Consider the following 26,467-nt stretch of genomic DNA (forward strand, 5'->3'; position numbering starts at 1 on the left):
CCATATAACTAAAACTCGATCAATGTCAATAAAACTTGCTACTCATTAAATGTTTTATCTATTTTTATTAGAAGAACTCTTGAATTCAGCATGGCTTCTTAAACTTCTTTATTTCGAATACACATGAACGGTCGTGGCACAGAGAAACAGTGATGAAAGGCACAGTCAACAGGACCAGTTATTAGGTTTTCAATTATAGCAGCAAATTTGAAAATAAATAATCTTCCTTTAAAAATCTAACAGGTACCTAAAATATTTCTACAGTTACCCATTCACCTAATGAAAACATTTTAAGGAAAATATGTACATTAAAGGAGGGAAAAGAATCTGGTACAACCTGGAAAAGCAATTCCTCAGATACCTTCTCTAACAGGTGCTTCCAGAAACAGCCATAACCTTTCCAGTGTTCTCAACGAGAAACACACTAGTTTTTCATTCCATAAATGAAACAGAGTTGTTACGTTTAATCACCCGATTTCTAAATCTTTCTTAGAAAACATTACTGAAATGAAAAGTATCAAATCTGCTGGCAGTGCATCTTACAGTACTGTCGGTATCAGCCATTTTTAAGGCTCAAAGAATATGTCTTCAAAAGGTATTTTCACCCCATTTCCAGCAAATATTTCAGTTAATGGAATGCTAATCAAACAAATACCAAACCTTTGACTCCAGGAGGATCTGCTAATTACTAATCAGAAAACAACCAGGAGCAAGTGATATATAAAGTAGCCTCCCTAATGTCCAAGATATCATTAAATATTCCCCACAACAAACTGCTTATTTGGAGAACAATTTTAGCACCACTATTAACATTTTTACTGCAGTGTGAACAACGCTGGGAATGATACTTTGCACAGAGTGCTTTCCATTCAGTACCCAGCCTATTTTCTTAAACAATGTCTTCTAAATTCTCAACGCGCGTGCGCGCACACAGGCACACACACACACATGCTGGAGTGCCAGCTCTTTCCTTTTTGTTTCCTTGAAATGGTCTAGTTAGTGCCCAAAAAGGTGGAGTGTTTCAGGCAAGAAGAGTTTACATATAGGTATTGATGATCGGGATATATATATATATATGACATCCTTTTTTTTTTTTTAAATACTGTGGTAGTAGTCTTTTCAGAATTGTATGTTTACATGCAATAAAGAAACTAAGCATACTAGTTATGGCATATATCAAGACTATTAAAATTATACAGCTATCAAACAGTTTCACACACTGTAAGTAATGCTACATAGATTGGAAAAGTTTCTTTTTCTATAAAAGAGTGAGCTGGGCTATTTGAGTTCCCTTAGAACACTAAGATGATTATGACTCCTCCGATTTCTGATCTCCTGATAGTCTTAGCCTCTCTCGTTTTCTTCCCTTTAGCTCTGCTTTTCTTCTATTAAGAATCTGGCAATATAGTAAAAATAAGCACAAAAATTAAAGTACAAAATTTAAAGGCTTGTAAAAACAAGCCTCACTAGCAATTAATGGCTTGGCTTGGAAGCAGAGAGATATTTTAGAAATTATTTGCAAAGTATAAAAATTTGGTTGACACCTACAGGATTTGATCTGTGCTCAGACAATAAACAAGTTTGGGTTTTAAAAAAATTAAGTTCTTCAATACAGAGTAGATTATCTGATCTCTTATATAAAGACAAGTTTTTTTTTTTTTTTTTTTCCTCTCTCCTAACATTTAAAACACCACTGTTCATCATTCTTAAATAATATACTGACAGGCTCAGAGCGGACTAAATCAGCACAAAGTAACACCTCTTCCAGGAAAGATTCTATATACACTGGGTCCTCATTCTAGTATGAGCACAATACCATTCTAGCAGTTTCCTTACAGAACACTAAGATACACTGCTAAGATGTTTTTGGCAACAAACTTCCAATCATGGTTACTTGAGATTCTCTGGGAGGGACACTCAAGAAAAGCCGAGGTTAAAGTTTGCTAGTGTAAGACTTGACTCACATGGTTATGGAGAAATATCCAACTTAAGTACAGGGAATCACGTATGAAGACTTGTCATCTCTTTTCAATATTCATTTTCTACTGCTGAATAACAAATCATGAATTCAGAAGCCTAAGACCATACCTATTTATTATGTCACAGTCTGCAGTCCAGCAGTCAGGGCGGGCTTGACTTGAGTTCTCAGCAGTGGGTCTCACGAGGCTGGAATCAAGGTGGTGGTGGGCCAGGCTCTCCTCGGCTGGAGGAGATTCATTCAGGTTGTTGACTGACTGAGCTCCTGTGGCTGTAGAGCTGCAGTTCCCATCCCCTCGGCTGCCAGCGGAGGCCTATCTCAGCTCCTTCCGGGCATCTGCATTTCTTCTCCCGTGCCTCCATCTTAAGCCCGCAGTCATGCATTGAGTCCTTCTGCTCGCAGTCTCTGACTTCTGCTACCAGCCTGAGAAAAGTCTGCTTTTAAAGGGCTCACATGATTAGGTGAGCTGTCCCCAGATAATCTCCCTTTTGCTGTGTAACAGTTATGGATGATATTCATGGGTTCCATCCACACACAAAGTGGGGGGGATCTCCTATAGGTACCTGAGTGTCATGTGCAGAATTCTGGCTACTACAAACACACACCGCTATTATAGCAATCGCTCCAAACATGCTGTTTGCACATAACCAAACTTGTCTTTGAGGACAGCACTGATAGGAGACAAACTTTTCATTACGATGACAGATTTAAAAGAAGCCTTCAGAATGTTGCTGAAGCTTTTTTAAATTATGACACCTAATCACTTGCTGGTGCCACCACTGATCTTAGAAGCCATACTTTTTTCAAAGATCTCTCCAGTGGTTGAATTAATATACACAAACGTGTCTACAGCCTGCCTGCTAAATTATCTGTTTGCATTCACTTTCTCCAAAGCTCTTCAATCTCACTGCCTGAAACCACTGTTGTTGTTTTGACTACACAGTGCAGCACTGTGTGGGCCGTAAAGAACGCAGGAGACTTCGGGAACTCAGAAATCTTAGATCTTAAGAGTCTCACGAACAGTCCTCGACCTTCTCCACACATCATCCAAACACATCATCTGCGCTATGATATATTCTGCATGTCTGCTTTTAGCAGACATGGTTTAGTCTGGTTTCTGAAGTGTTCACATTAGAACATGGCGCTGTCCAAAAGAACTTTCTGCAATGGGGGAAGGCTCTAGATCTGTGCTGTCTGTTCCAGGGGCCACTGGCCACATGTGGCTTATAAGCACTGAACTGTAGCTAGTGTGACTGAGGAACTGAGGTTTTATTAAATTTAAATAGCCGCCATATGCCTGCATACTACCGTATACCGGACAGCGCAGCTCTAGAGTCTGAACAATTTATATGTTTGTGTTTACTCATCAGATGCAAACCATGTTTGATTTCTCTATATATATTAATAATTAGTCCCACCACTAGACACTTGCTCACTCACAATTCTCATAAAAGTGGTTCAGTGCCCTCTGAAGGCTAGGCATCTCCTGCCCTCAGTCCCAGGAAGTCTTCACCTCCTCTAATGCTCTGCCCCAAATACTCTCAGGGCGACCAGGGCGACCACTACGATGTCTTGCCTGAGGAAAGCATGGCTGTTTCTAATCTTCTAAGGAGGAAGTAGGGGAAGGGAGAAACTAACAGTGAGGCGATCGGAGCACCGGCTGCAGCAGAGGACAGACAGGAAGGATGAGTCCCAGGCTTTGTCCCCAGGAGCGTGAAGCCTGGTCGGTTGGAGAATGCATGCGCACACACGTACGCACACAAACACACGCCTCGTGAACCATCAGAAACTTGAGAGCCGAGTGTGTGTGTAAGAGTATGGCAAGGAACGTGGGTAAAGGGAGTTAAAAACAAAGAGGAGTGTGGGTGACTCAGACTGGGCACCAGCCACGTGCCAGACACTGTCCCAGGAGCTACGAGGCACTGCTAACAGTTCACGGGGAGGAGTGCACAGGAGTTTCTGAACGGTGGGTCAGATTTGGCTCTGAGTATTCTTGGGAATGGGAGGGGTGAGCTAAGCGTGGCAGGGGAGGCTGAGCATGAAAACAGGGAAAGGCTGGCTACTAAGGTTTGTCAGCCTCAAGACAGAAGCCCTACCAAATGGCGACGCGCTGTGACAACTGTCACCTCCCTAGATTTTCAGAGCACGGCTTTCTCTCTAAAGTCAGAGTGTCCTACTGTGGAAGCAGGGAAACAAGAGGGTGTCTCAACCCACCTCCAGAGCTTCCCCCTGGACCCTCACTTGTCACAACAGTCATTTAGTATCTGAGGCAGCTGCCAAAATTCTGTAATGAAAGGTTAGTTTTTTAAATGAAATCTGCCTGCAGGCATCAGGCCAGGGAACTGTGAGGACAAAATCAAAAGTAAATTTAAGAAAAAGGAAAAGTAAATTTTAAAAACCCAATAAAGATTTTTAACTGACTCTGACATAAAGCGTAACTCTTTAATCAAGAAAAGTAACTAACGGTGATTCGGACAGGAGGAATGGACAGCTGTACCCTTTCAGGGTTTCCCAACACCTTTCCCCCCGGCCACGCCGTCTGGACAAGAAGCTTGTCTGGAAGCTCCTGGTGCAGGATCCTGGGTGACCACACGAAGCTCCTCCAGACCAGAGGCAACCGGGGGGGAACCTCCAGCCGCCCGAGGCTTCAGCCACTGGCTAGTCTGAGAGGTCCCGGATCAGCCTCTGCACATCCGTAACCCACCTGCACCCCGCCTGAGGCACACCAGACTGCCTGGGAACTGATGCTGATAATGTAGAACTTTTTAAAAGTAAAATACTTTTGTAAAGATTGCTGATTGCTAAGGCTGATATTTTTGTTTACAGTAGTAATAACATTTGGAATTACATGTTTAAGAGTAATAAATACTCTTCAGATATAAATTTACTTGTAAGTGTATAATGCAATAGAATAAATCATTTTGGAAAGACATACAACTGCTACAATACCTCTCCCTAAAAACCAATTATTACAATTTTATTTTTCTTTAAAATTAAGTGATTTTGACTCATACAATAACATTACCTAGAAAACATTTTGTCAGAACTCATAAAATGGCTGCAGATACAAAAGGATAGACAAGAGATAATGAATCTAACTCATGGAGTAAAGACAAAGATTAAAAGAGAAAAAAGAGTCTGTCATCTTACATTTCAGAGGGAATGTAATGAGTTGAGTCCATGGTAATTTGGGTTGAAGGTATGACCCCTGCACATTAAAATTTATCAGACTGATTTTTTACACCATAAACAGTATAGTAAAATAACCCTCAAGAAGGACATTGGTCTTTAAAATCTTGGCTTTAAGGAATGACAAATGCCTTTGAAAATATTTTGTTCAGAATCACTGCGATTATAAAAGTACTTCAGTTAGGAAATCAATCTAGAATCATTCTTAAATGGCAGTGCATTTGAAAAATGGCATTAATTTGTAATGTTTGCATTTCCAAAGAAAAATATAGAAAGAACTTAAAAAAGCAAGGTAACTTTCCAAAAAAAGTATTGATTCAAAAATTTACTGCACAAAAATATGTACTTCTTAAATGTTTCTAATAAATTAACTCCATAACATTTTTATGTATATTTATATATTTATATATATATAATCCCTGATAATCTATAAAAGAGGGTCTATAATAGTAAAATAAATGAACTTCAAAAGTACCCCCTTCATAAAATGTATTTAACATTAATTTTTCTCAAATTTAAGGAATGTAACAATATGTACAACTCTTATGTATTAGTATAGTACCAAAAATAGTACAAGTCATATTAACAGGCTGTCGTAACTGTAAAATGTTTTGAGTCAAGTTAAAATTGGAGGACAGCTTAGGTTCGAATGAATGCAATTACCCATGGGAGGTTCACTTTCCAAGTGGAAATGACAATCATCTTATCTACAGTAGATTTCACAAGAGGTAGTGTTCAAGTGTAAAAAAAAAAAAGTACATGCTTAACTATCTTTAATTAACAAATTCACAGGAAAAAAATGTACTGGATTCTTAGCAGATGATCAGTTGGTGACTTTTTTAATATGAATCTGAAATACAAAATAATGAGAAGTACAATAAAGGCCTTAGACATGAAATCAAAATGTCATAAAAAATGTACAATCTTTTTCACCGATTTAGCATATTGTCTTACCTCGTTAAGAATGGCCCAAACAGCAGAATTTTGAATGACTGAAAGGCGAAAGGCTGAAATGGGGTTTAGACTGGGATCCACCATTCCTTCGGCAACACCATTCTCAAATTTTCCTTCAAAATAAAAATCAACACACATTGGGGAGACTGAAATAAGTACACGTAGAATATCACTGACTTAAAGAAGGAAAGAAAAACACCAAAGTATTTCCAGTGGATGTCTTTACACAGGGCCTGGTGAATTTTTTGCCTCCTTTCTACTTTTATTCAACTTTTTTTTTTTTTTTTTTACAAAGAGTTTATTGTCAAGTTGGTTTCCATATAACACCCAGTGCTCATCCCCAGAAGTGTCCTCCTCCATGCCCATCTCCCCTCTCGCCCCCACAACCATCAGTCCTGTTTCTCAGTATTCAAGAGTCTCTCATGGTTTGCCTCTCTCCCTTTCCCCCACCATTTCCCCCATTCTTCTCCCCCATGGTCCTCCGTTAAGTTCCTCCTAATCCTCCTATACGTGCAAACATATGATATTTGTCCTTCTCTGCCTGACTTATTTCGCTCAGCATAACACCCTCAAGGTCCATCCATGTTGCTACACATGGCCAGATGTCATTGTTTCTCATTGCCATGTAGTATTCCATGGTATAGATAAACCACATCTTCTTGATCCATTCGTCCGTTGATGGACACTTAGGCTCTTTCCATGTTTTGGCTATTGTTGAGAGTGCTCCTATGCATCAGCATTTCTGTATCCCTTGGGTAAATTCCTATCAACTTTCAAATTTTTCATGAAGTAGTGTAGGCTTTCATTAGAAGCAAGCTATTAAAACAGGCAGAGCTCTGCTTTTTTCTTATTGCAAATTAAGACATTTATTTGTTCTTGCATCAAAGATGTTTTAACATGTAGGTTTTTAACAAAATGTGACTTAACCAAACCTTACCAAAGTATACACTATACCATCACTCAGTCTGACTCCTCTGAGGGTTAAGTCAGTAACAACATATTTCAATGCTTTTAGACATATATACAATGGATGGCCTTAGAGCAGGGGCTCAATCTTTATGTATTCTTTCCAAGGTCACATCTAGAAGGAATTAACAAGTGATACCTCTAGGCAGATCTAATACAAAACTCCATTATAAATGACAAGCTAAAAAAGCTCTCTTTAGGGATAGGACCAAGAAGTTGTATAAAAAGGCAACATGCTCTGTACCCACTTTTTCTTGCTGTGAGGAATATTTTTAAAACAACAACAAAAAGCTGCTGAAAAAGTGACAGAAAAATGGTGTGTTCTTGGCCACATTTCTCTAAGCCAGGAACTGGCAACCCTTTTCTTATAATAAAGGGTAGATAGGGGCGCCTAGATGGCTCGGTTGGTTTAAGCATCTGATTCTTGATTTCAGCTCAGGTCACCATCTCATAGTTCATGGGATCAAGCCCCACATCAGGCTCTGTGCTGACAGCATGGAGCCTGCTTGGGATTCTCTCCCCTCTCGCTCTCTCTGCCCCTCTCTGGCTTGTGCATGCAACTCTCTCTAAAAATAAACAAACATTAGGAAAAAAAAATAAAGGGCAGACAGTAGATATTTGGGGCTTTGTGGACCAAGAGGAAAACGAAAGATACCAGGTTGGTACTGATATAGAGAAAAAATTTTCCAGTTTTTATTGATGAAATTCATGTTATAATAACTACCACTGAATTCGTCTTTTGCTAATGCATGTGTATTAAGGAGAACATAATTCCTTTTGCAGGGGTTAACATTTTAGTTCACTGGGATTCAAGGTGATCCTCATCAAAATCGACTGCAATTGTTCATCTGTTAAAGTGGATCTATAATGAGATTTTAGTTACTCTACCTTGGATATTTCCTTTCACACAGCCTACATACTGCAAAATACTGACATGAGTCCACAAGCACATGATTTTAATGGAACATATCATCACTTAGAAGGTATTTATGGAATTCCATTAGGTTCTTCTCCTTGATATTTGCCTTGTGTCACCACATTGCAGATGAGTCACTTTCAAGCAAAAGTTCTGTGGAAGCTCCTTGATTAGTTTGATATTACTTGTAGTTCAAATAATAATTGTCATCAGTGATATGACTGAAACACAAGATTTGCATGTGGTACTATTCTTATAATTTTAGGTTGAATGAAGAGACACTATCAAGTTTGCAGGAAACACCAATTTTCAAAGAGAGAATAGTGGTTGAGGGAAGTTCTTGTCACTGGGAAAATTTTCAATCTTGTTGAAGTTAAAAAAAAAAGTTTCGTTTTTCACAAAAAAAGTGTGATCAGTGCTAGGCCCCAGAACTGCTATACAGTACCACAAGTCATGCTCTTCAGTTCCTATTTCTAACACAAGTTCACAGAAATGATTATGGGAAAGTCCATGAGACTGAATGGATGTTCACTGCTGATGCTGCTGGTTCAATACAGTAAAGACGCAGGTGTACCTGCTGGCTCAGTCGGTTAAGCATCCTGCTCTTGGTTTCAATTCAGGCCATGATCCCATCTTCGTGGCTTCAAGTCCCGAGTTGGGCTCTGTGCTGATGGCACAGAGCCTGCTTGGAATTCTCTCTCCCCACCTCCCCCACCCCTCCCCTGCTCTCTCTCTTAAATGAAATAAACTTAAAAAAAAAATAATGATGCATGGCAGATTCAAGTATTTCCTTTAAAGTACCTGATGAACAATAAAATAAATAACCAGAGGCTAAAAACACCCTACATTTTCACAAGCTTTGTAAATTTACCCAAGTAAGCTTTCTTTTTCATACATATTTTTACCACCATTCGCTGTAACACATCCTGGCAGATTCCACTTTAGGCGGTACTCAATTTGTGTTTTCTCATCTTGTTTGAAAATATTCTTGCCTGTACTTGGTGCCATGCAGACTTTTCAGAGGCCAATTCTTCAGTCACTTCAAGCTTGGCATTGACTCCAAATAACAACTGGGCAGTACCAGTTAATATCTGTCAACTTATCAAGAGCCAAGAAAATAATTTGCTTTTTTTTTTGACTAATATCATTCCCATGTCTTCAATTCTTCAAGGAATTGTTGCCAAAAACTTGATGGTCTTAAAAAAATATTTTTTAATGTTTATTTACTTTTGAAAGGGAAAGACAAGAGTGCGAATGGGGGAGGGGCAGAGAGAGAGGGAGACATAGAATCTGAAGCAGGTTCCAGGCCCCGTGTTGTCAGCACAGAGCGGGACATAGGGCTTGAACCCACAACTGTGAGATCATGACCTGAGTTGAAATCAGATGCTTAACCAACTGAACCACCCAGATGGTCTTAAATAAGGTTATTTTATCTGCACACGTATCTTTGGCTGCTCCAATTAAATACGACTTAACTCACTATTGGTAACTGATTTTACTTACTTGGCTAACACACAAGCCATTTTGAAATTCACTTTGGTTATAGCCTCATCTGAATTTTTTATTTTTGTGAAGAAATTATGCTGTAATAAAATATTCTAATTTTCTGAACATTGTGTTCCTGTGAGTTGGGAATATTGTGAGTGTTCAGAACAGTAATGTCTTCTCTAGCACTGCTATTGCATCACTGCCTAATAACCACAACAATTTGCCATGTGATTTTGTGAAATAACCCCCATTTCAGTTGTTAAAAAGCACTGACATTCAAAGTCCACTTCTACTGTTTTGACATGATGGGTAAGTACTGGTCATTTTTTTAAAAAATGTTATACTACGGTGGTGTGTGGGTGTGTGTGGACTAGAAACTGTCAAATTATGGGGCACCTGGATGGCTCAGTCAGTTAAGCATCTGACTTCAGCTCAGGTCATGATCTCACTGTGAATTCAAGCCCTGCGTCGGACTCTGTGCTGACAGCTCAGAGCCTAGAGCCTGTTTCAGAATCTGTCTCTCCCTCTCTCTCTGCCCCTTCCTGGCCTGCACTCTGTCTCTGTCACTCTCACTCTCTCTCTCAAAAATAAACATTAAAAAAAAAGAAACTGACAAATTATGGATGTATCATTGCTATTTGGAGTGCACTGGAGTGTCAAGTGGAAGCAATCAGTGCACCACCTCAATCTCTATGGCAACTACTTGCTCACCTCTGCCAGGGGCACTTGGCTGGCTCAGCTGGTTAAGCATCTGGCTGTTGATTTCAGCTCAGGTCATGATCTCACCATTGTGAGACTGAGTCCTGTGTGTCGGCTCTGTGGTGACATCGCAGAGCCTGCTTGGAATTCTATCTCTCCTCTCTCTCTGCCCCTCCCCTGCTTGTGCTGTTTGTCGGTCTCTCTCAATATAAATAAACATTAAAAAGATTTTTAAAGAAAGCACATAGACAATATGTAAATAAATAAGCATGGATGTGTTCCAATAAAGTTTTATTTATGGATGCTGAAATTTAAATTTTTTATAATTTTTATATGCCACAATATATAATCCATTTTTTCAAACCATTTAAAAATAAAAATGAAAAAAAGATGTTAAACATTCTAAGCTCATGGTCCATTCAAAAACAGGAAGTGAGGGAGAAAAACCAGGAAGTGGGCCAGATATGGCCATGGGCTATCATTTCCTCATTATTCAGCAGTCTATTCTAGAGTTTTACAATATAATGATTAGGCTCTTAGTAAGATGAGATACATTCAAAGTGAAAACCATACCAGAGAAGACTTGCATTCATACGTATAAGAAATACTAAGTATATTAACTTCCAAAGTAATCTGTTTATTAAAAAATTATTAACACACTATTTCATAAAAGCATGTCCACATTTTGGGGCTGGACTGGGGTAGGGAGCATATGCTACCAAAAGTATTACTGAATTATTAAATTAGACGGGGGATTTAGGGCTGAAAAATACTGTGAAACTGAAAACACTTAATGAGATATCATACTGTCATCTGATGAGCTCATTTAATTAGAAAAATTATCTAACAATATAACTGGCCTCATTCAAACACATTCACCCAGCAATTTTATCCTGCAGACATACTCTCACACGTCCAAAAAGAATATATATATCACAGCAAATAATGCAAACCACCACCCATTGCTAGGTGACTGGCCATATCAATTATGATGTGCTAACACTAGGGAATACTAGGCAGCCAATTAAAAGACTGAAGAAAGAATACAAAGAACAAAGTAACATTGAAGATAATGTATAAAGAACTACTTGCATTCCCAATGTAGAGAAACTCCCTACATGTGCAGCAGAGTTCAAACCAGCATTGTTTATAACGGCAAAAAAAAAAAAAAAAAAGGAAAGAAAATGAAAACAAGAGAACAGTGATACATTCATCCATGAAAATGTGCACAGCGGTGAAAATGATGGAATTGTAGATACTTGCACATACAAGGATGAACCTCACGATGGTGAGAGACAACATGCTGCAGGCTACAGAACGGTACCGTTTATCTCAAATTTAAGGACAAGCAAAATAACACTGTGCTTTGTTCAGGAATATATCCTAATGTGCACTAGAAGTGTACGTGCAAATAGTAACCGCAAAATGTATGACAGCAGTTACCCTTGGTGGAAAGAGAAAAGAAGATATTAGGAAGAACAACTGAACTGGCAAATCTTAAACTAGATACACAGATATTCATTCAATTACTATTTGTATCTTCTGTACATCTGAAATAGTACAACTTTTTAGAATGTTCATTTTCCATATGTATTTGGTCAGTGAGAAGATGCAGAAAAACATCACAGAGTACGTATGTTATCTGTGTGTGACTGTGTTTTTAAAGAAAATACTCATATATTTTTATTTATGAACAGAATACTTCTGGAAGGACACAAATCATCATTGGAACTACTCTGGGAAATACTGGGTAGGGGGGAAAAGAAGAGGGAGGGAGACTTAACTTTAGGCTTTTAAATTTGTATTTGGTACCATGTGTGTGTACTATCTTTCCAAATTACAAATTTAACTTTTGTCCTTAACCCGGCGGCCTGATAGGTCAGCATTAAAGGAAAGGAAAGAAGGGGAAAATGAAGGAGGAAATTACTGAAGAGCACCTAGAATTCCCAAACTCTGGCCCTGGGCAGGACTTCCAAGGTCAGGCCCCCTGTGGCCCTACTGCTGCACCCTGACCGGAGGTCCATCCCTTCCTTCCAGTGTTTCCCTGGAAAGGCTCTTCTCCTCACAACTTGGGTTTCGAAAGAAAACAAGACTGTCCTTAGCTATGATTCCACACCAAACACCCTACCCCACCCTCAGCCATCAGGTTTCTCTAACTGCCAGCTGACTGTTTAGTTTTCAGCAACGCCTTCCAGCATAAATTGCTGCATACTCTGATCCAATTAAATCCAGGCCCCTATGTAGGGCCAGTCTTTGTGGCTTGTTCCCACCTAGGAAGGCTCTTATTAGCTATAGATCTCTTTCCCTGGTTCTCTCTCTCTCAAACTTCTGGATGGACTACAATTTAACTTGAATATAGCTACCAGTGTCCTCCTAATCGCTTACCACAAAAACGTGCCTTGTATTCCACAGTGCCTTTAGGCTTCAACTCTCTTCCCCCCCCCCCCACCTCCAACCCCATCCCCCATTCTGTGTCAAGCAAGTTAGTCTCCTCAGGGAGAGCTACCAAGTGTGTGCTCTGACGGCCCTACTCTCCCAGAGAACAGCTCTGCACCACAGCTCAAGGGTTTGGGCAGGGACAGCAGCCCACTTCCCTTGGAGCAACGCCCTGCGCTACGAGTACGTTGCCGGGTTGTAGCAGTAGCCCCTCGTTCTCCTGGCTTCTCTCTCCCAGTGTGCTGGGGTGAGTGAGTTCAAGTGAGCATGAGCAGGACCACTCCTGCCCGGCTGTGCCTGGAGCAGTTTCAGCCCCGTATTGGAGGTTAGGAAGAGGAAGGAGCCTCACACCTCTCAGCCGCACTGTTTCTACAATATGGAGTTGAGGATGAGGGCAGACGCTGGTGGCCTGCCTGCCCTTGCTGGTGAGGAGCCACAGCCCTACAGCGGGAGAAGGGAGTCTAGTGCTCTCGGCTGCACCTGCAGAGCAGAACTCCGTTCAGCCTCACCGAGCTTGGGCTGTGTGGGTGTGGGGGGGTCAGGTCTCTCATGCCACAGACTCTTAGTGTTCTTACTGAGATTCAGATTTTCATGACTAAACGTTTCTCCATCTGCTGTATTTTTAAAAAAATACTTTTCACCAGCTATGGCTGTTTAGCTAGGGGGAAGGTCTGTGCAGTTATTCCACTAACGCATACTTAGGGGAGCAGAATTTTTGGTATTCAGTTGAAAAAGATCAGCTGTTCTGTTTCTGATGTACCTTTCTGTTACACAAGGCCCTAGGCTGGATGATCTCTCAGTCCGAAACAAGTTCTAACCAAGTATGTTCAGTTCCACACAAGTATGAGTTGATGTTTTAGATGGTCAATATCTTAAAATTATTGCAGAGATACTTCATAGAGATGTCTCAATTTCCTCTTTTTCCTAATCTAGAACAGAACTTTCTCATAAACTAAACAACTGACAGGTAATAGGGTTAATATAGGTCTTGGATATGCAGCCAATTTATGTACATGTCTAGAAATGAGCTAAGATATAACTCAAATATGAAAATAATTAAACTCCTCTATCCACCAAAACAATACACAAATTAGGGTTATTGTACAAACCTTGTAGCAGAAACAATGATACCAAAGGTAAAACTGCTCTAGAGTTTTAAGAATGGGCCTGTCCTGCATGCCTACAATGTAAACTTGCCAACATTCTCTTCTGCCAGCCACAAAGAAGAGCATTAATGTGTTTTACGTAAAGGGAAATACATAATCATTCACTGAGTTGACACCTATCAAGTGAAAGGCACTACATTAAGCGCAGGAGACACGTGAGGGACAACGTTCAGCCCTTCCCCCAGCGGGCGCACGGGGCTGCGCTGCGGCATAGGAAGATTATGCTGTAAAGGCGCATATACTGGGTAAGAAGAGCAGAGGAGAGGGGGCAACTACAGTGTTTTATAAAGAACGAGAAAGCATTCATGGGAGAAATGCCAATCGATCACTTCAAGTGGACAAAATGGCCTGAAATGTGGCTGCACATAAAAGCAGAGAGCATTCTCCAGTCCTAAGACTAAACGGAAAGCAACAAGACATGAAAGTGGATGGAAGCTAAGGACTCTGATAATGGCTAACATAATGGTAATATCTACATTTTGAAAGGTAACTGCAATGACTCTGTGGAAAGCCAGCGACAGGACCCAGGGAGATGCCGTCCTTCTCTGGCCCAGAGACGGAGGCTGAGCCTACAGCACTGTCACACGTGAGGTGACTCTGCATTCACATACAGACCTATCTTATGCTAACGGACAGTAAAAGGGGGTGAGTGTACAGGGTGCCTCCCAAGGTTAGGCTTAGGCAGCCAGATGAATAGTGACAGCAAAAACCACGGTGACCAAAAGAAATGCCTGTATTACAGATGCTCAGAGTAGGCGGCTGTGTGGCCTCCAGATGGCCAGGTCCAAAAGCGTCTCAAAACAGACCTAATGCTCAGGAGGGAGGCAAGAGGCTAAAGGCATAGATTCTGGCACATAGATGTTGCTGAGACCCTGTGAATGGCGAAGGTCACCCAGTAAGAGACTGTGGAAGGCAGCGGAAGGCAGATTCTCTATCAGAGAGTATCAACAATGAAACAGCAAGTGGAGAAAGAAAGAGGAACCAGCAAATGAACCTTTGATCTGAAACTCTGGTTGGGTCAAGATAATAAAAAAGTCTGTACTAAAACACGAGAATATAGCTTGGAGTACATTGGTAATTGTAACCCTAAAGCCGCTTAACATCTGACAAAAGTTTAAAATTCCTTTAGGAGTTAAGTCCAGACAAGTTGAGGATAATTTACCAGTTTAAAGTAGGAGGTATTACCTATTCTGAAATAACCATCTTCTAATCGTTTGTCTTTGGTTTCTTTGCTTATTTCCAAACCTTCACTCTGAAACAGAACAAAAACATTAATTTTGCAAATGATTACTTCTATTTAAAACAGAGCTAATTTACCTTAATAAATAGAAAGGTGGCATTTGTGGTACAGCTGTCTTTAAAAAAGAGAAAATGTCATCTCTGTCTTGAACTTTAAAAAGCCTATCAATACATGTATTCTGTTAACTACCTGAATCTGTACATCAGTGGCTAGAAAATTTTAATTTTAATTAATTTTAAATTTAAACCTATTTAACAGGGCACTATTTTTTATTAAGAATACATACAGTGATGGTGTTAACTTGAAAGAAATCTAAGCACTCCTAAAAGACCAATACATTAATTTTGTGTATTAATCAACAGGCATTAAAACCACATAGTATTTCGGGACTCAAAATATAAATAACAGAGTAAAATGAGGATTCACTTATTTTCCTAGTATGAACTTCCCAGTTATTTTCCAACAGGAAACAAAATGAAGGCTCTTTCTATGAATAAGACAAAGAGGACAATATATTAATGTTCCTTAACAGTGCTCACCACTGAATTCCTGCAATCATGAAAATTTTCCTTCCTTTCCTAATCAAGAATAACCTCAAGCTAAGTCTACTGATCTTAGTTCTTAAGAAAAATCAGGGGAAAAAACGGGCATACCTTTAAAGGCAAAACTTCCACAGTTGTGTTTAGCAGAATATCTCCTGGATGTTCTTGGTTGCCACTATGGAACAAATAACTGAAAATACAAACATAAAAATAAAAATATGAGTCAGAGTAGACTTTAAGAAGACTCAGGAAGATGGCCTTCCTCCGATAAGCTTTATCAACAGGCTCTGCCTACAAAGCTGACAGCACCAGAACTAGCAAGGGCACATTACGTACTCGGAATAGTTGTCGGAAGCTTCAAACCTTAAGGACACAACCCTTAGGTGATGTGCTAATTCCTTCCATCAGAAGGGGCATGTTTGTTGCTTAACCAGTAATAATTAACTAGTAATGTATTTAACAGATTTTTTTTTAAGGACAGTTTTATGTTGCTCACTCCTTTAAATATATAAACCTCTCAAGAGGAATGAATAATCAAAGCTGCAGCACCTATATAATACTACTGTATCTTGTATCAGAGAAAACGTTTACTGGACAGCCGTGATCCATGGCAAATTCAAAGACTAGCTTTATCCAATACGAATAATTCTAGTATTAGTAGTCCGAAAGTAAATTAACCAATTCCAAATATCTGAATCATTCTACTTATCGGTACAAAAAAACATTTGAAAGATGACTACGATAAATCTAAAATCCTCTCTGGGTATGAGAATAATATCCTCAGGCTCTGATATCCTGAAAATTAATGTGCATATGTAAGTGGGCATGGGAGGTGGTAAAAATCAGACAGGGTATGCAAAGCATATCTAAATCTAACCCTAAAACTTAAGTTTAGCAAAGTTAAATGGTTAAAAGTTTATACTTAGAGTCAGAAAGACCTGGATCCAAATTCTAGAACTCTCACTTAATACAATTTTCACTTTTAGCAAGTTACATTAGCTTCCTGAGCCTGGGTTTCCTCTGTAGGGTGCAGAGAGTCCTACATACCTCATGTGACTATAGCAAGGAGGGGTTGTGAGCTGACCAAGGCTTTGCATATTAAAAATACCCAGCAAGGAACAGTTACAGACTGGCTAGGATATAGTATGTTATCTGTGGGCAAAAATCACCTGTGATGAAACCTGATTTTCAAATGTTACACAGGGCAGGGCACCCTCTAAGATTAACTCCCTCTAAGCTACAGCAAAAATTAATTCCAACATTTTCAGATGAGAGACACTTTTTTAAAAGGCATCTTTGATTCAGAATGCTGATTCCTAGCTATGGGCCACTCATTATTTCAGCTGCAGATGCAACAGTAATAAGGGACTGGGGAAGCCACTTCTAAGTTAGAAGAGAAGGATGGACAGAACTTGTAGTGTAGACAGACTGATTCACAGACGTTCACTATGTGATAGCTTATAGTGAAAAACGCAATACCACCTACAACGTTTAACATTAGAAGAAGTAAATGATGGTACAGCCACCCGATGGGATACTGTGCAACCATTAAAATGTTTATGAATGTCTTATAACAGGATCATAATGGAAAATATAAGACACAAAATTACATACAGACCATGATGGTTTTCAAAGTAAAAAGTAGACAGAAGTACCAAGAAAAATGTGGCAATAAGGTCACAGTGGTGGTGTTGAGCTGTGATTTTTTTCCCCTAATTATTCCTATTTTAAAATTTTTATACAATCAAAACATTTTTATATAGTCAGAAAACACTGTCCCTAACATTTCATGTATGTACTCATAGATACAACTTCTGCCTTACCCTTTATCAGCAAATAAGTTATTGTGCAAGTCGAAAAGTGATTCCTTTTCTCTATTCTAGGAAGGGTGGGTCTCTCCGAGAACTCTTATTCATACGGACTCTGATTTTAAAAGAATTGTGTTTTACTATAAATGTATTCTCACTGGAGCAAGTAAAATTACTTTAAAGAGGTTTATTGCAAATATATTTGTTAAGAGATGTGATCTCCAGGGGCACCTGGGTGGCTCAGGTGGCTAAGCGTCCAACTTTGACTCAGAGCATGATCTGACAGTTCATGGATTTGAGCCCCACATTAGGCTCTGTGCTGACAGCTCAGAGCCTGTGCTTGCTTCAGATTATGTGTCACCCTCTCTTTGCCCCTCCCCTGCTCATGCTCTCTCTCTCAAAAATAAAGAAACGTTAAAAAAAATTTTTTTAAAAAAAAGAAAAGAAATGTGATCACCCATATGAGTTCTTGAGCAGATTCTTTGCTGGCACTATTTTAATTTGTTAAAAATAAACCAACAGATATGGTTTAAGACTATTTTTATTTATGAGATGAAAGAAAATTGTTTGTAAAAGAAGATAACTCTTCTTTAGAATATTTTGAGTACAGTCGACACACAATGTTACATTAGTTTCAGGTGTACAGCATAGAGATTTAACTTCTCTGTTAATGCTGTGCTCACAAGTGTAGCTACCACGTGCCACCACACAGTATCACAATATTACAATATCACTGACTATATTTCTAATGCCATGCCTTTTATTCCAGTGACTTATTCATTCCATAACTGGAAGCCTATATCTCCCACACTCCTTCACCATTTTGCCCATCCCCCACCATCTCCCCTGGCAACCGGTTTGTTTTCTGTATTTACAGGTCTGATTCTGGTTTTTGTTTAATTGTGGGTTTTTGTTTGTTTGCTTGCCACAAATTCCACTTATGAGTGGAATTATATGGTATTTATCTCAGTCTAACTTATTTCACTTAGCATAATAACTCTACGTCCAACCATGTTGTCACTAATAAGATCTCATTCTTTATGTGGGTATGTAATATTCCCTTCTGTGTATATATACACACTGTATTTTCCTATCCATTTGTCTACTGATGGACAGTTGGGTTGTTTCCATATCTTGGCTATTGTAAACAATGCTGCAACAAACATGGGGTGCATATATCTTTTCGAATTAGTGTTTTCCTTTTTGGGGGGTAAATAGCCAGCAGTGGCATTATTGGATCACACTGTATTTCTCTTTTTAATTTTGGGGGGAACCCCCATATTGTTCTGCAGAGTGGCTTCACCAGTCAGCATTCCAACAGTGCACAAGAGTTCCTTTTTCTCCACATCCTCACCAACACTTGTTATTTGTCATTTTTCTTTTTGCTATTCTAACTGGTATGAGGTAATATCTCACGTTTTGACTTGCATTTCCCTGATGATTACTGACATATCTTTTCGTGCATCTGTTGGGTATCTGTAAGTCATCTTTGGAAAAATGTCTATTCAGGTACTCTGCCCATTTTTTAATCAAATTACTTATTTTTTGGTGGCAAGTTATAGAAGTTCTATATGTATTTTAGATATTAACCCCTTATTAGATATTTATGACTCTTTTAAGTATGGTAAACATTACCTCAAAGTGCTAAGTATCATGCTATACAGTATGAAAATGAACATGAAGTAACAACAAACAGGGGCGCCTGGGTGGCTTAGTCGGTTAAGCGTCCGACTTTCGCTTAGGTCATGATCTCGCGGTTCATGGTTTCAAGCCCCGCATCGGGCTCTGTGCTGACTGCCAGCTCAGAGCCTGGAGCCTGTTTCAGAGTCTGTCACTCCCTCTCTCTCTGACCTTCCCCTGCTCACGCTGTCTCTCTCTCTCTCTCTCCTAGAAATAAATAAAACATTAAAAAATTTAAGTAACAATGAACATATTATATGCTCATAAATGTGAAGAATAACGCAGAAATATTTTTATAGATTTTTCCAGTCATAGTCCCATTGCCAGATACAGTTTTACACATTCAAATTTCTCTTTAGAATCAGTTTAGAGTAACAAAATAAAATTAATAAATTTATAACTATGCACTATTTCTGACCACCTTAAATAGAATTATCCCAGATGATTTTGGGCAGGTTCTAAAAATTGGATGCCCACACATGAGAACATGTAACATAATTACATAATTATTTTTCATTCCGAGACTACATTTTAATGTATCACAGACTATCTGGAGAATACACTCAAAACTTAGGAGAGGTAGAAGGAATCATCATTATTAAAAAACAGGGAGAAAAGAGTCCTAAATTTTGTGAAATGAACATAAATTCTGAAAAACACAAAAGGGTTATAAATTCTTCCATGGTCATGTAAAAGTAATCCAGCATCTATAAACCACTGACCAGGGATAGTCAGAGTCTGTCAAATTTATCATCTCAGCCAAACTGCTAGGTAACTGACCAGCTCTCAGTGAAATCCTAAGGGATAGTCAGGAATAAAGACATGAAAACTAACTTTATATTTTGAGAGTTCCACATAAAAGTAATTTCGAAAAACTACACTAAATGTATGTTCAGAAATACCAATAGAATTTAACAAACACACCAAAGGCTGATATTATATCTGAAAACAATGCACCCATGTGATTACTGAGTTGTAGGAAATAGATTTCATAACCTAGCATTTGGGATCCACTGCCTCCTCACAGCTGTTATACACACAAAAAAGCCATCATAAATCACACATCATTAAGACATGTATAACTGTAAGACCAAATAGATTTCAATAGTCACTAACCTTTCTACATTGACTGGCTTATCAAATTTGAACAAGATGTAGTCTCCGGCTATTGGGGTTATAGCCCAGAAGAAATCTTCCCCCATGTAAGTTTTCTCCAGTGTATGTCCTTGGTAGACCTTCAAAGAAGTAGATATCTCTGCAGGTGGGTTTACATGGATCTTAAGAAGTAATGGTTTCATGTAATCTTTATCCTAGGAGAAGAGATATGTATGCTATTAAACAACATAGAGCTTATTTATATTTAAGAAGAAGAGCAATAACTATACCCTAAATAACAAACTATACGTGCATGAGAAAAATAAATCACCAACCGTGAGTTTCTGAATTTTTCCTGATAGAGAAGAATGCAGACCAACATGCTGGAAAAGGGAAGGTCTGAAGCGAATTCGTAGATTGGCTTTCTGTCTATCACAATGTTTCTTTAAAAAAAAAAAAAAAAAGTTAGCATCACATTGCAAAGCGAAATCTTATCCTCATCAGAAAAAACAGGTCTATTGAAAAGAAGGAGGTGCCTTGGTGGCTCAGTCGGTTAAGCATCCAACTTCAGCTCAGGTTGTGAACTCATGGTTTGTGGGTTCAAGCCCCATGGTGGGCTCTGTGCTGACAGCTCAGAGCCTGGAGCCTGCTTTGGATTCTGTGTCTTCCTCTCCCTCTGCCCCTCCCCTTGCTCACACTCTTTCTCTCTCAAAAAGAAATAAACATTTAAAAAATGAATATTGAAAAGAAAATCCAACTTAATTTCATAATTTCAAGTCGTATTTTTTAAGGATCCTCTTTAAGATTTGCTACCTATTTGATAAAAGGATATGATATGGAAATTTAAAATAAGCACATCTAAGAGAAGAGTTAAGGATTTAATTCCAACCATCTTTCAAGATACGTCAATGTAGATTTAACTTTTTTTTTTTTTTAGTTCATTTATTTTGAGAGAGGGGGAGAGAGAGAATCCCAAGCACTGCCAGTACGGAGAGTGACATGGGGATTGATCCCACTGAACCATGAGATCATGACCTGAGCCAAAACCAAGAGCTGGACCCTTACCGACTGAGCCACCCAAGTGCTCTGTAGATTTGACTTTTAATATTAAAATATACATACTCTCAACTAGAGGTTTGGTCCAGATATATAGAATATCTTTAATCGGACAATGAACAATTTGCAAATAATAAAAGGCACATTTTGTGGCATCAAAGTAATCTGAAAATGTGAGACAGTAACTTGCAAGTACATGATATTTAAAGTTCTACAAATTCAACTCAGCACAGTTACAGGATATTTGTGTTTCAAATCGAAGTATCTCATAGCCGAGACTTCAGATTACACCTTGTCCTCACTCTTGGTCATGGTGGGGGGAACCCATAGTGCCAGCAGGGCTCTCACTCTGGGTTAGTTCAGGACTTCAAGACATCCCCCGCTATTTTGTTAAGCTTTTATAAACTCTTTTCATTTTCAGGGACTTTTATAAGTTCTAGGCCAAGAACATACTGAAAATACATATTTGTAGGTCTTTAATTTGTGAGACATTTCCACTTTGAAAGGCCTCCAATAATTTACTGGGTATTAAAATGCTGCATTTTTCTCAAAAGGTTTTACTTCATTACTATTACTACTAACACTAGAATAGAGGTAATACAACATTTTATTTGTAAAAATTCAACTACTCAAGTGAAAAGGAGAGGGAGGGGAGAGGATAGGAGGAGAGCAAGGGGTAGGAAGAGGGAAGGTAGGGGACAGAGAAAAGAAAAGAACAGTGCCTGAGACCTAGGCCACGGAACAAGCAATGGATGCATTTGTGCCTGAAGAGGCCCAGGGGGCTGATAAACCTGTGGAAGAACGTCTGACTGCTCTGAGGGGTTTCTCAGACCACTGTCAGAGAGCTACTGTTTTGGAGGCCAGCAAGTGTGCAGTGATGGCTTCCCTGATACTCTAGAGGAAGCGACTGAAGAATTATGGGCCACAGAAAAATATGGCCTAAGGAGGAGTGACAGAATAGATAAAATTGTCCACAGGGCTGTGTGCTAAAATTTATAGATGACTTTAATTTTTACTATCGGAGATTTTCACCTCACAGGCTCATTTTAGAACCTAACCATATATTAGATAAAACTGCACAGGACCAATTAAATGCAGGTATAGTGTAGGAGTATAAAGATCACATGATTTTATTTGTGTCCTACAGTACAAATTCTTGTGAAGCACAAAGAAAATACAGGTCAGGACTTACATCATAAAAACAAAGTGTTCAAATCAATTTATATGTTAATCACTGTTGGAAAGTAGATACTTTGCTATTTGGCTATACTCTATGATTTGCTCTAAAAAAAGTGATTTAAAAAAGAGAGAACGGCTTATAAACACCACAAGACAGTGTCCTAAAAACTCACTGGCAGGTAGGATGATCAAACTATTTTAGAGAATATAATAAGGTCATGAAGTCAACTCAAATGTTTGTTAGAATGAATGCTAAGTCATCCCTATGAAGACACATGCCCATAATAAATATTTCATGTTATTACATGTCAAAATTGACTTATTTTTAAGAATGTGTATTCACATTTTATTTATGCTTACACCAAATAAATAAAATTTTTTTTCCAGTGGTACAATTCAAACTGGACAAAGAAAACATATCTAATTATTTTTTATAATAAGATCTCTATGGAAATAACATGATATTTGAATAATCAAAACAAAAATCATCGTTTAGTTACCTACCTGCCACCATAATCCCAAAGGTCATCATATTAGTATGAACATTGGCTTCTTGCAAGTAATACACTAAAAGGTACTTTTTTGACTTGCTATTGTTTTGGTATAAAATATTACTTCTATTTTGTTCCTTATTTCCAGATGTATTGGGGTCTGATATTGTCCCCAAAGTATTTGAAAAGGAACAGTGACAGAGTATGAAGAAAGCGGAAACAATGCCCCTGGGAAAGATATGAGAACATCTACAGCCAACAGTAACGAAATACCAGAGCCTAAAGAGGCACTACTAGCATTTATCAGCAATTTAAAGAAGGGTGGGCTTCCCTGATTTACAGGATTGTCCACTGTTATTTAAAATCCCTCTAACTGAGGAACTTTCAGTCAGATCAAGAAAGCAAGCAAGCACTTCAAATGTTAAGTGAAAACACTGTTTTCATTCAGCTATTTAACTGTTCATTTATAAAATCTGGCTCCCTAAAAGTCCCTTTCATGGGTTAACAGAAAAGAAGCCTCTTCCACAGTCAGAAGGTGGGGGAGGGACAGTAAAGTGTCCCTGGAACTGAGAAAGCACAGAATTTTATTCAAGGTAACTGACATCAGGGGGAGGAATTGGGTGGGATGATGATTCAATCGTGCAGTTATTCTCTGCAAAGTCTGGACCTTTGTCCACAGATTTTACTGTGAGAGGACACACTGTAGTGAGCAAGGGTTGTGTAGGGAGGTCAATGGATGTACATGCACTAACTGACAGACAGCTAACCTTTAATTAGACCTTGTGGTACCACCTGTGCATAAGAAGGGGAAAAGACTATATTCTCTCTAAGAGATACATGGGGAACCAAAACAAGCCTCTCCCCAGCCCAGCCTTATGTGGCACTTCTAATCCATGTGTATTAGTCACCATGGGGCCCTGAACACGTAGCCCCAAGAGAGGTCATGGAGTGAAGATGAACACAAAGAGGGGCCAAAGACGAAGGCAGTGTGGTCAGCACTCCTATATCCACCCTCATAAGAAACTGACTTACTGCATCTTTTTCAGGGTTGCAGACTTTTACCCAGAGTATATGGTCCAAGAGCCAATCAATGGGTTTCTCCTTATAGAACATAAATATGAATTCCACAATCAGAGTGAGGTCTGGTGCTTGAAACATTTTACCTGAAAAAACATTTTCAGTCAGTAGCTCTCATAAAGAAACCAAGTGTCAAAATGGCTTAAATAAATGAAACCTATACAACAAGTAAAGCTTGTGGTCTCAAATATAAGTCATTATGAATAATTTCCCCACTTGTCTTATCAAAAGCAAACAAACTTGCTTTAGCTAAACATTCTAGTTGTCACAGAACTACTAAACTCCTGACATTCTCCATCACAAAATCTGTCATAAGACTACTGACTCAAAAGGAGTCAAGAAGCAAGTCAGATTTTTCCTTTGTGTCTTATCAAGATTCTTCCCATTAGGAAAAAAAAAAAAAAAACTTTAGGACCCTTTAGGTTTAGGTAAAAAAAACCCAAGCCAAACAAACAAAAAAACCCAAACATTTAACAAAATAAATAAATGCAAAAAACAAGGCCTCCCAATTCTGTCTTCACTGAAACCTTCACAAAGATGTTTTTGACTCTTAGATAAATGATCAACAAGGTCAAAGGCCTATCCTCTACTACAAGAAGTGAAATGTTATCCACTCCATGTTTTTTAAAACCTGTAAATTTCCTGTAATTCTTCAACTTTAAACATATTCTAATTGTATAATTTAGGAGTTTTAGTAAAAAAATTTTTTTCAAAGAGTACCTTGACTTGTCTATGAAAGTGACAAATGTTTACGAATCAATCACTGTCAACTACTACAGCAAATGCCAGGAATTCGCACTAGAAAACATTTAGCATGGCCTTCTATTTAAAAGAACCCCAATGCTGCAAAAGCACAGGGCCATAAATGGTGAGCTGGAGGTGTCAGAGAAGAAATCAGACATGCTCAGGACCATGGATAGCTTTACATGTGTGCACAGAATGCCAGAAGGGCTGCCCAGAGAACTCCGCAGCAAACATTACAATCTTAAAAGTATCCGAATACCCTATTTCGGGTTTACCTTCATCATTTTAGACATGGAAGTTTACCTAAATTAAATTTCCTCAAAATCAATCTATTTCCAGAGGGATAAGAAAAAGACAATTTGAAGGTAAAAGAAATTAGTTTAAGATTCCAAGAGTCACAGTTATTTCTGAAAAGTAGATAAATCTGACACTTTTCTTACCAATGAAGCCCAGCTGGGAGAACTCTAGTATCATCCATTCCTCAGAAGAAAGTTGAAGTGCAAAATTTTTTATAGTGTTAAAGTAATTCTGTTTGACAATAATATCATCTTCAAGCTAAAGAAAGTTGAACCAGATTAATAAATCAGAAAGAGATGGAAAGATTTAGTTAAAAGGACATTCCTTATAAGAAAACTCAAACATACTTTTATAATACAAGTCAAGCAAACAATAGTCAAAATGATGAAAGTATAAAAATAAATTTTATTAAAAGAAAATGAGGAAAATAAAATGGAAGAGGCACACACAGCAAGTCACTAAACCACTCCCTTACTGTGGGAGACCACAGTACCACTCCATGAATTACTCTTTTCTGGTCCTTTCTGAGCACCCAACATGATTTCACACTGTCCTTTTTTATTTTTCAAAGAAGAGGAATTTTTGTAAGCCTTAGTTTTTTTTTAAAATTTTCATATAATACATGTATGAAGTCAAAGAAAAAGCCAGCAGCTTTCCTTCTCCGCCCTCTACCCTGCTAGTTGAGATAACCAATGTTAAAAGTTGGGTGTGCATCCATCTGCTACCTCCTATATGGACACACAGCACAAAAAGGTCCATGTGCACTTGCAGTTCCCATTCACGTGTACATTTTTATAAAAAAGGGATATTATCAAACTGTCTTTTGTCTCTTAATATATAATGAATATCTTTCCAGGCTGATACTTACTAGATGTATAATATTCCATGATATAAATGTGAAACAATTCATTCACCTCTTCCCTGATCATACACACACATCTAACTTCTCATTTTTTGATGAGAATGATGTAACAAATTTGCTTATATTTACATATTATTGCTTTTCATTTCTTTAGGATAGATTCCTAAAAGCTCGCTTTTTCTATTTTTTTTAATGTTTATTTATTTATTTTGAGAGAGAGAGAGAACACACAAGCAGGATAGGAGCAGAGAGAAAGGGGGAGAGACAAATCTCAAGCAGGCTCTGAGCGAAGAGCTCAGGGCTCAATCCCACAAACCATTCGATCACGACCTGAGCAAAATCAAGAGTTGGATGCTTAACTGACTAGCCACCCAGGCGTCCCTCACTTTTTGTATTTTAAAAGTTATTTTCAAAATACTTAAGAAGCTGTAGCAATTCGGAGTGCCAGTTAATCCCATATGGTTGGCCAACACCATGTGTTATTTACTCGGGATTTTTACCAATTCTACTGGAAGTTGACAAAGGATAAATGATCATAAGTGCATGCAAAGACTTCCCAGAATCTCCTCTCATAAAAATTTCAAGTCACAAGATGATTTTAAGG

The 26,467-nt window shown here is 38.6% G+C and overlaps 1 protein-coding gene across 3 annotated transcripts in view; it reads right to left on the minus strand.

Annotated features, from left to right (window-relative positions):
- Positions 1-94: 94 nt before the first annotated feature.
- The window catches only part of MGAT4A (alpha-1,3-mannosyl-glycoprotein 4-beta-N-acetylglucosaminyltransferase A), a 122,979-nt gene continuing 96,606 nt past the window's right edge, over positions 95-26,467 (minus strand). For all 3 annotated transcript variants that reach the window (XM_039232413.1, XM_039232414.1, XM_039232412.1), the window contains exons 9-16: positions 25,145-25,259; positions 23,916-24,046; positions 20,493-20,600; positions 20,179-20,372; positions 15,686-15,764; positions 14,978-15,044; positions 6,122-6,234; positions 95-6,017 (exon numbers count right to left, since the gene is read on the minus strand). In XM_039232413.1, the coding sequence (XP_039088344.1) occupies positions 5,991-6,017; positions 6,122-6,234; positions 14,978-15,044; positions 15,686-15,764; positions 20,179-20,372; positions 20,493-20,600; positions 23,916-24,046; positions 25,145-25,259 (834 nt within the window). In that variant the 3' untranslated portion in view covers positions 95-5,990. The remainder of the gene's footprint in view (positions 6,018-6,121; positions 6,235-14,977; positions 15,045-15,685; positions 15,765-20,178; positions 20,373-20,492; positions 20,601-23,915; positions 24,047-25,144; positions 25,260-26,467) is intronic.

This window comes from Hyaena hyaena, unplaced genomic scaffold, assembly GCF_003009895.1.
Source record: "Hyaena hyaena isolate Hyena2069 unplaced genomic scaffold, ASM300989v1 scaffold_64, whole genome shotgun sequence".
NCBI classification, from domain to species: domain Eukaryota; kingdom Metazoa; phylum Chordata; class Mammalia; order Carnivora; family Hyaenidae; genus Hyaena; species Hyaena hyaena.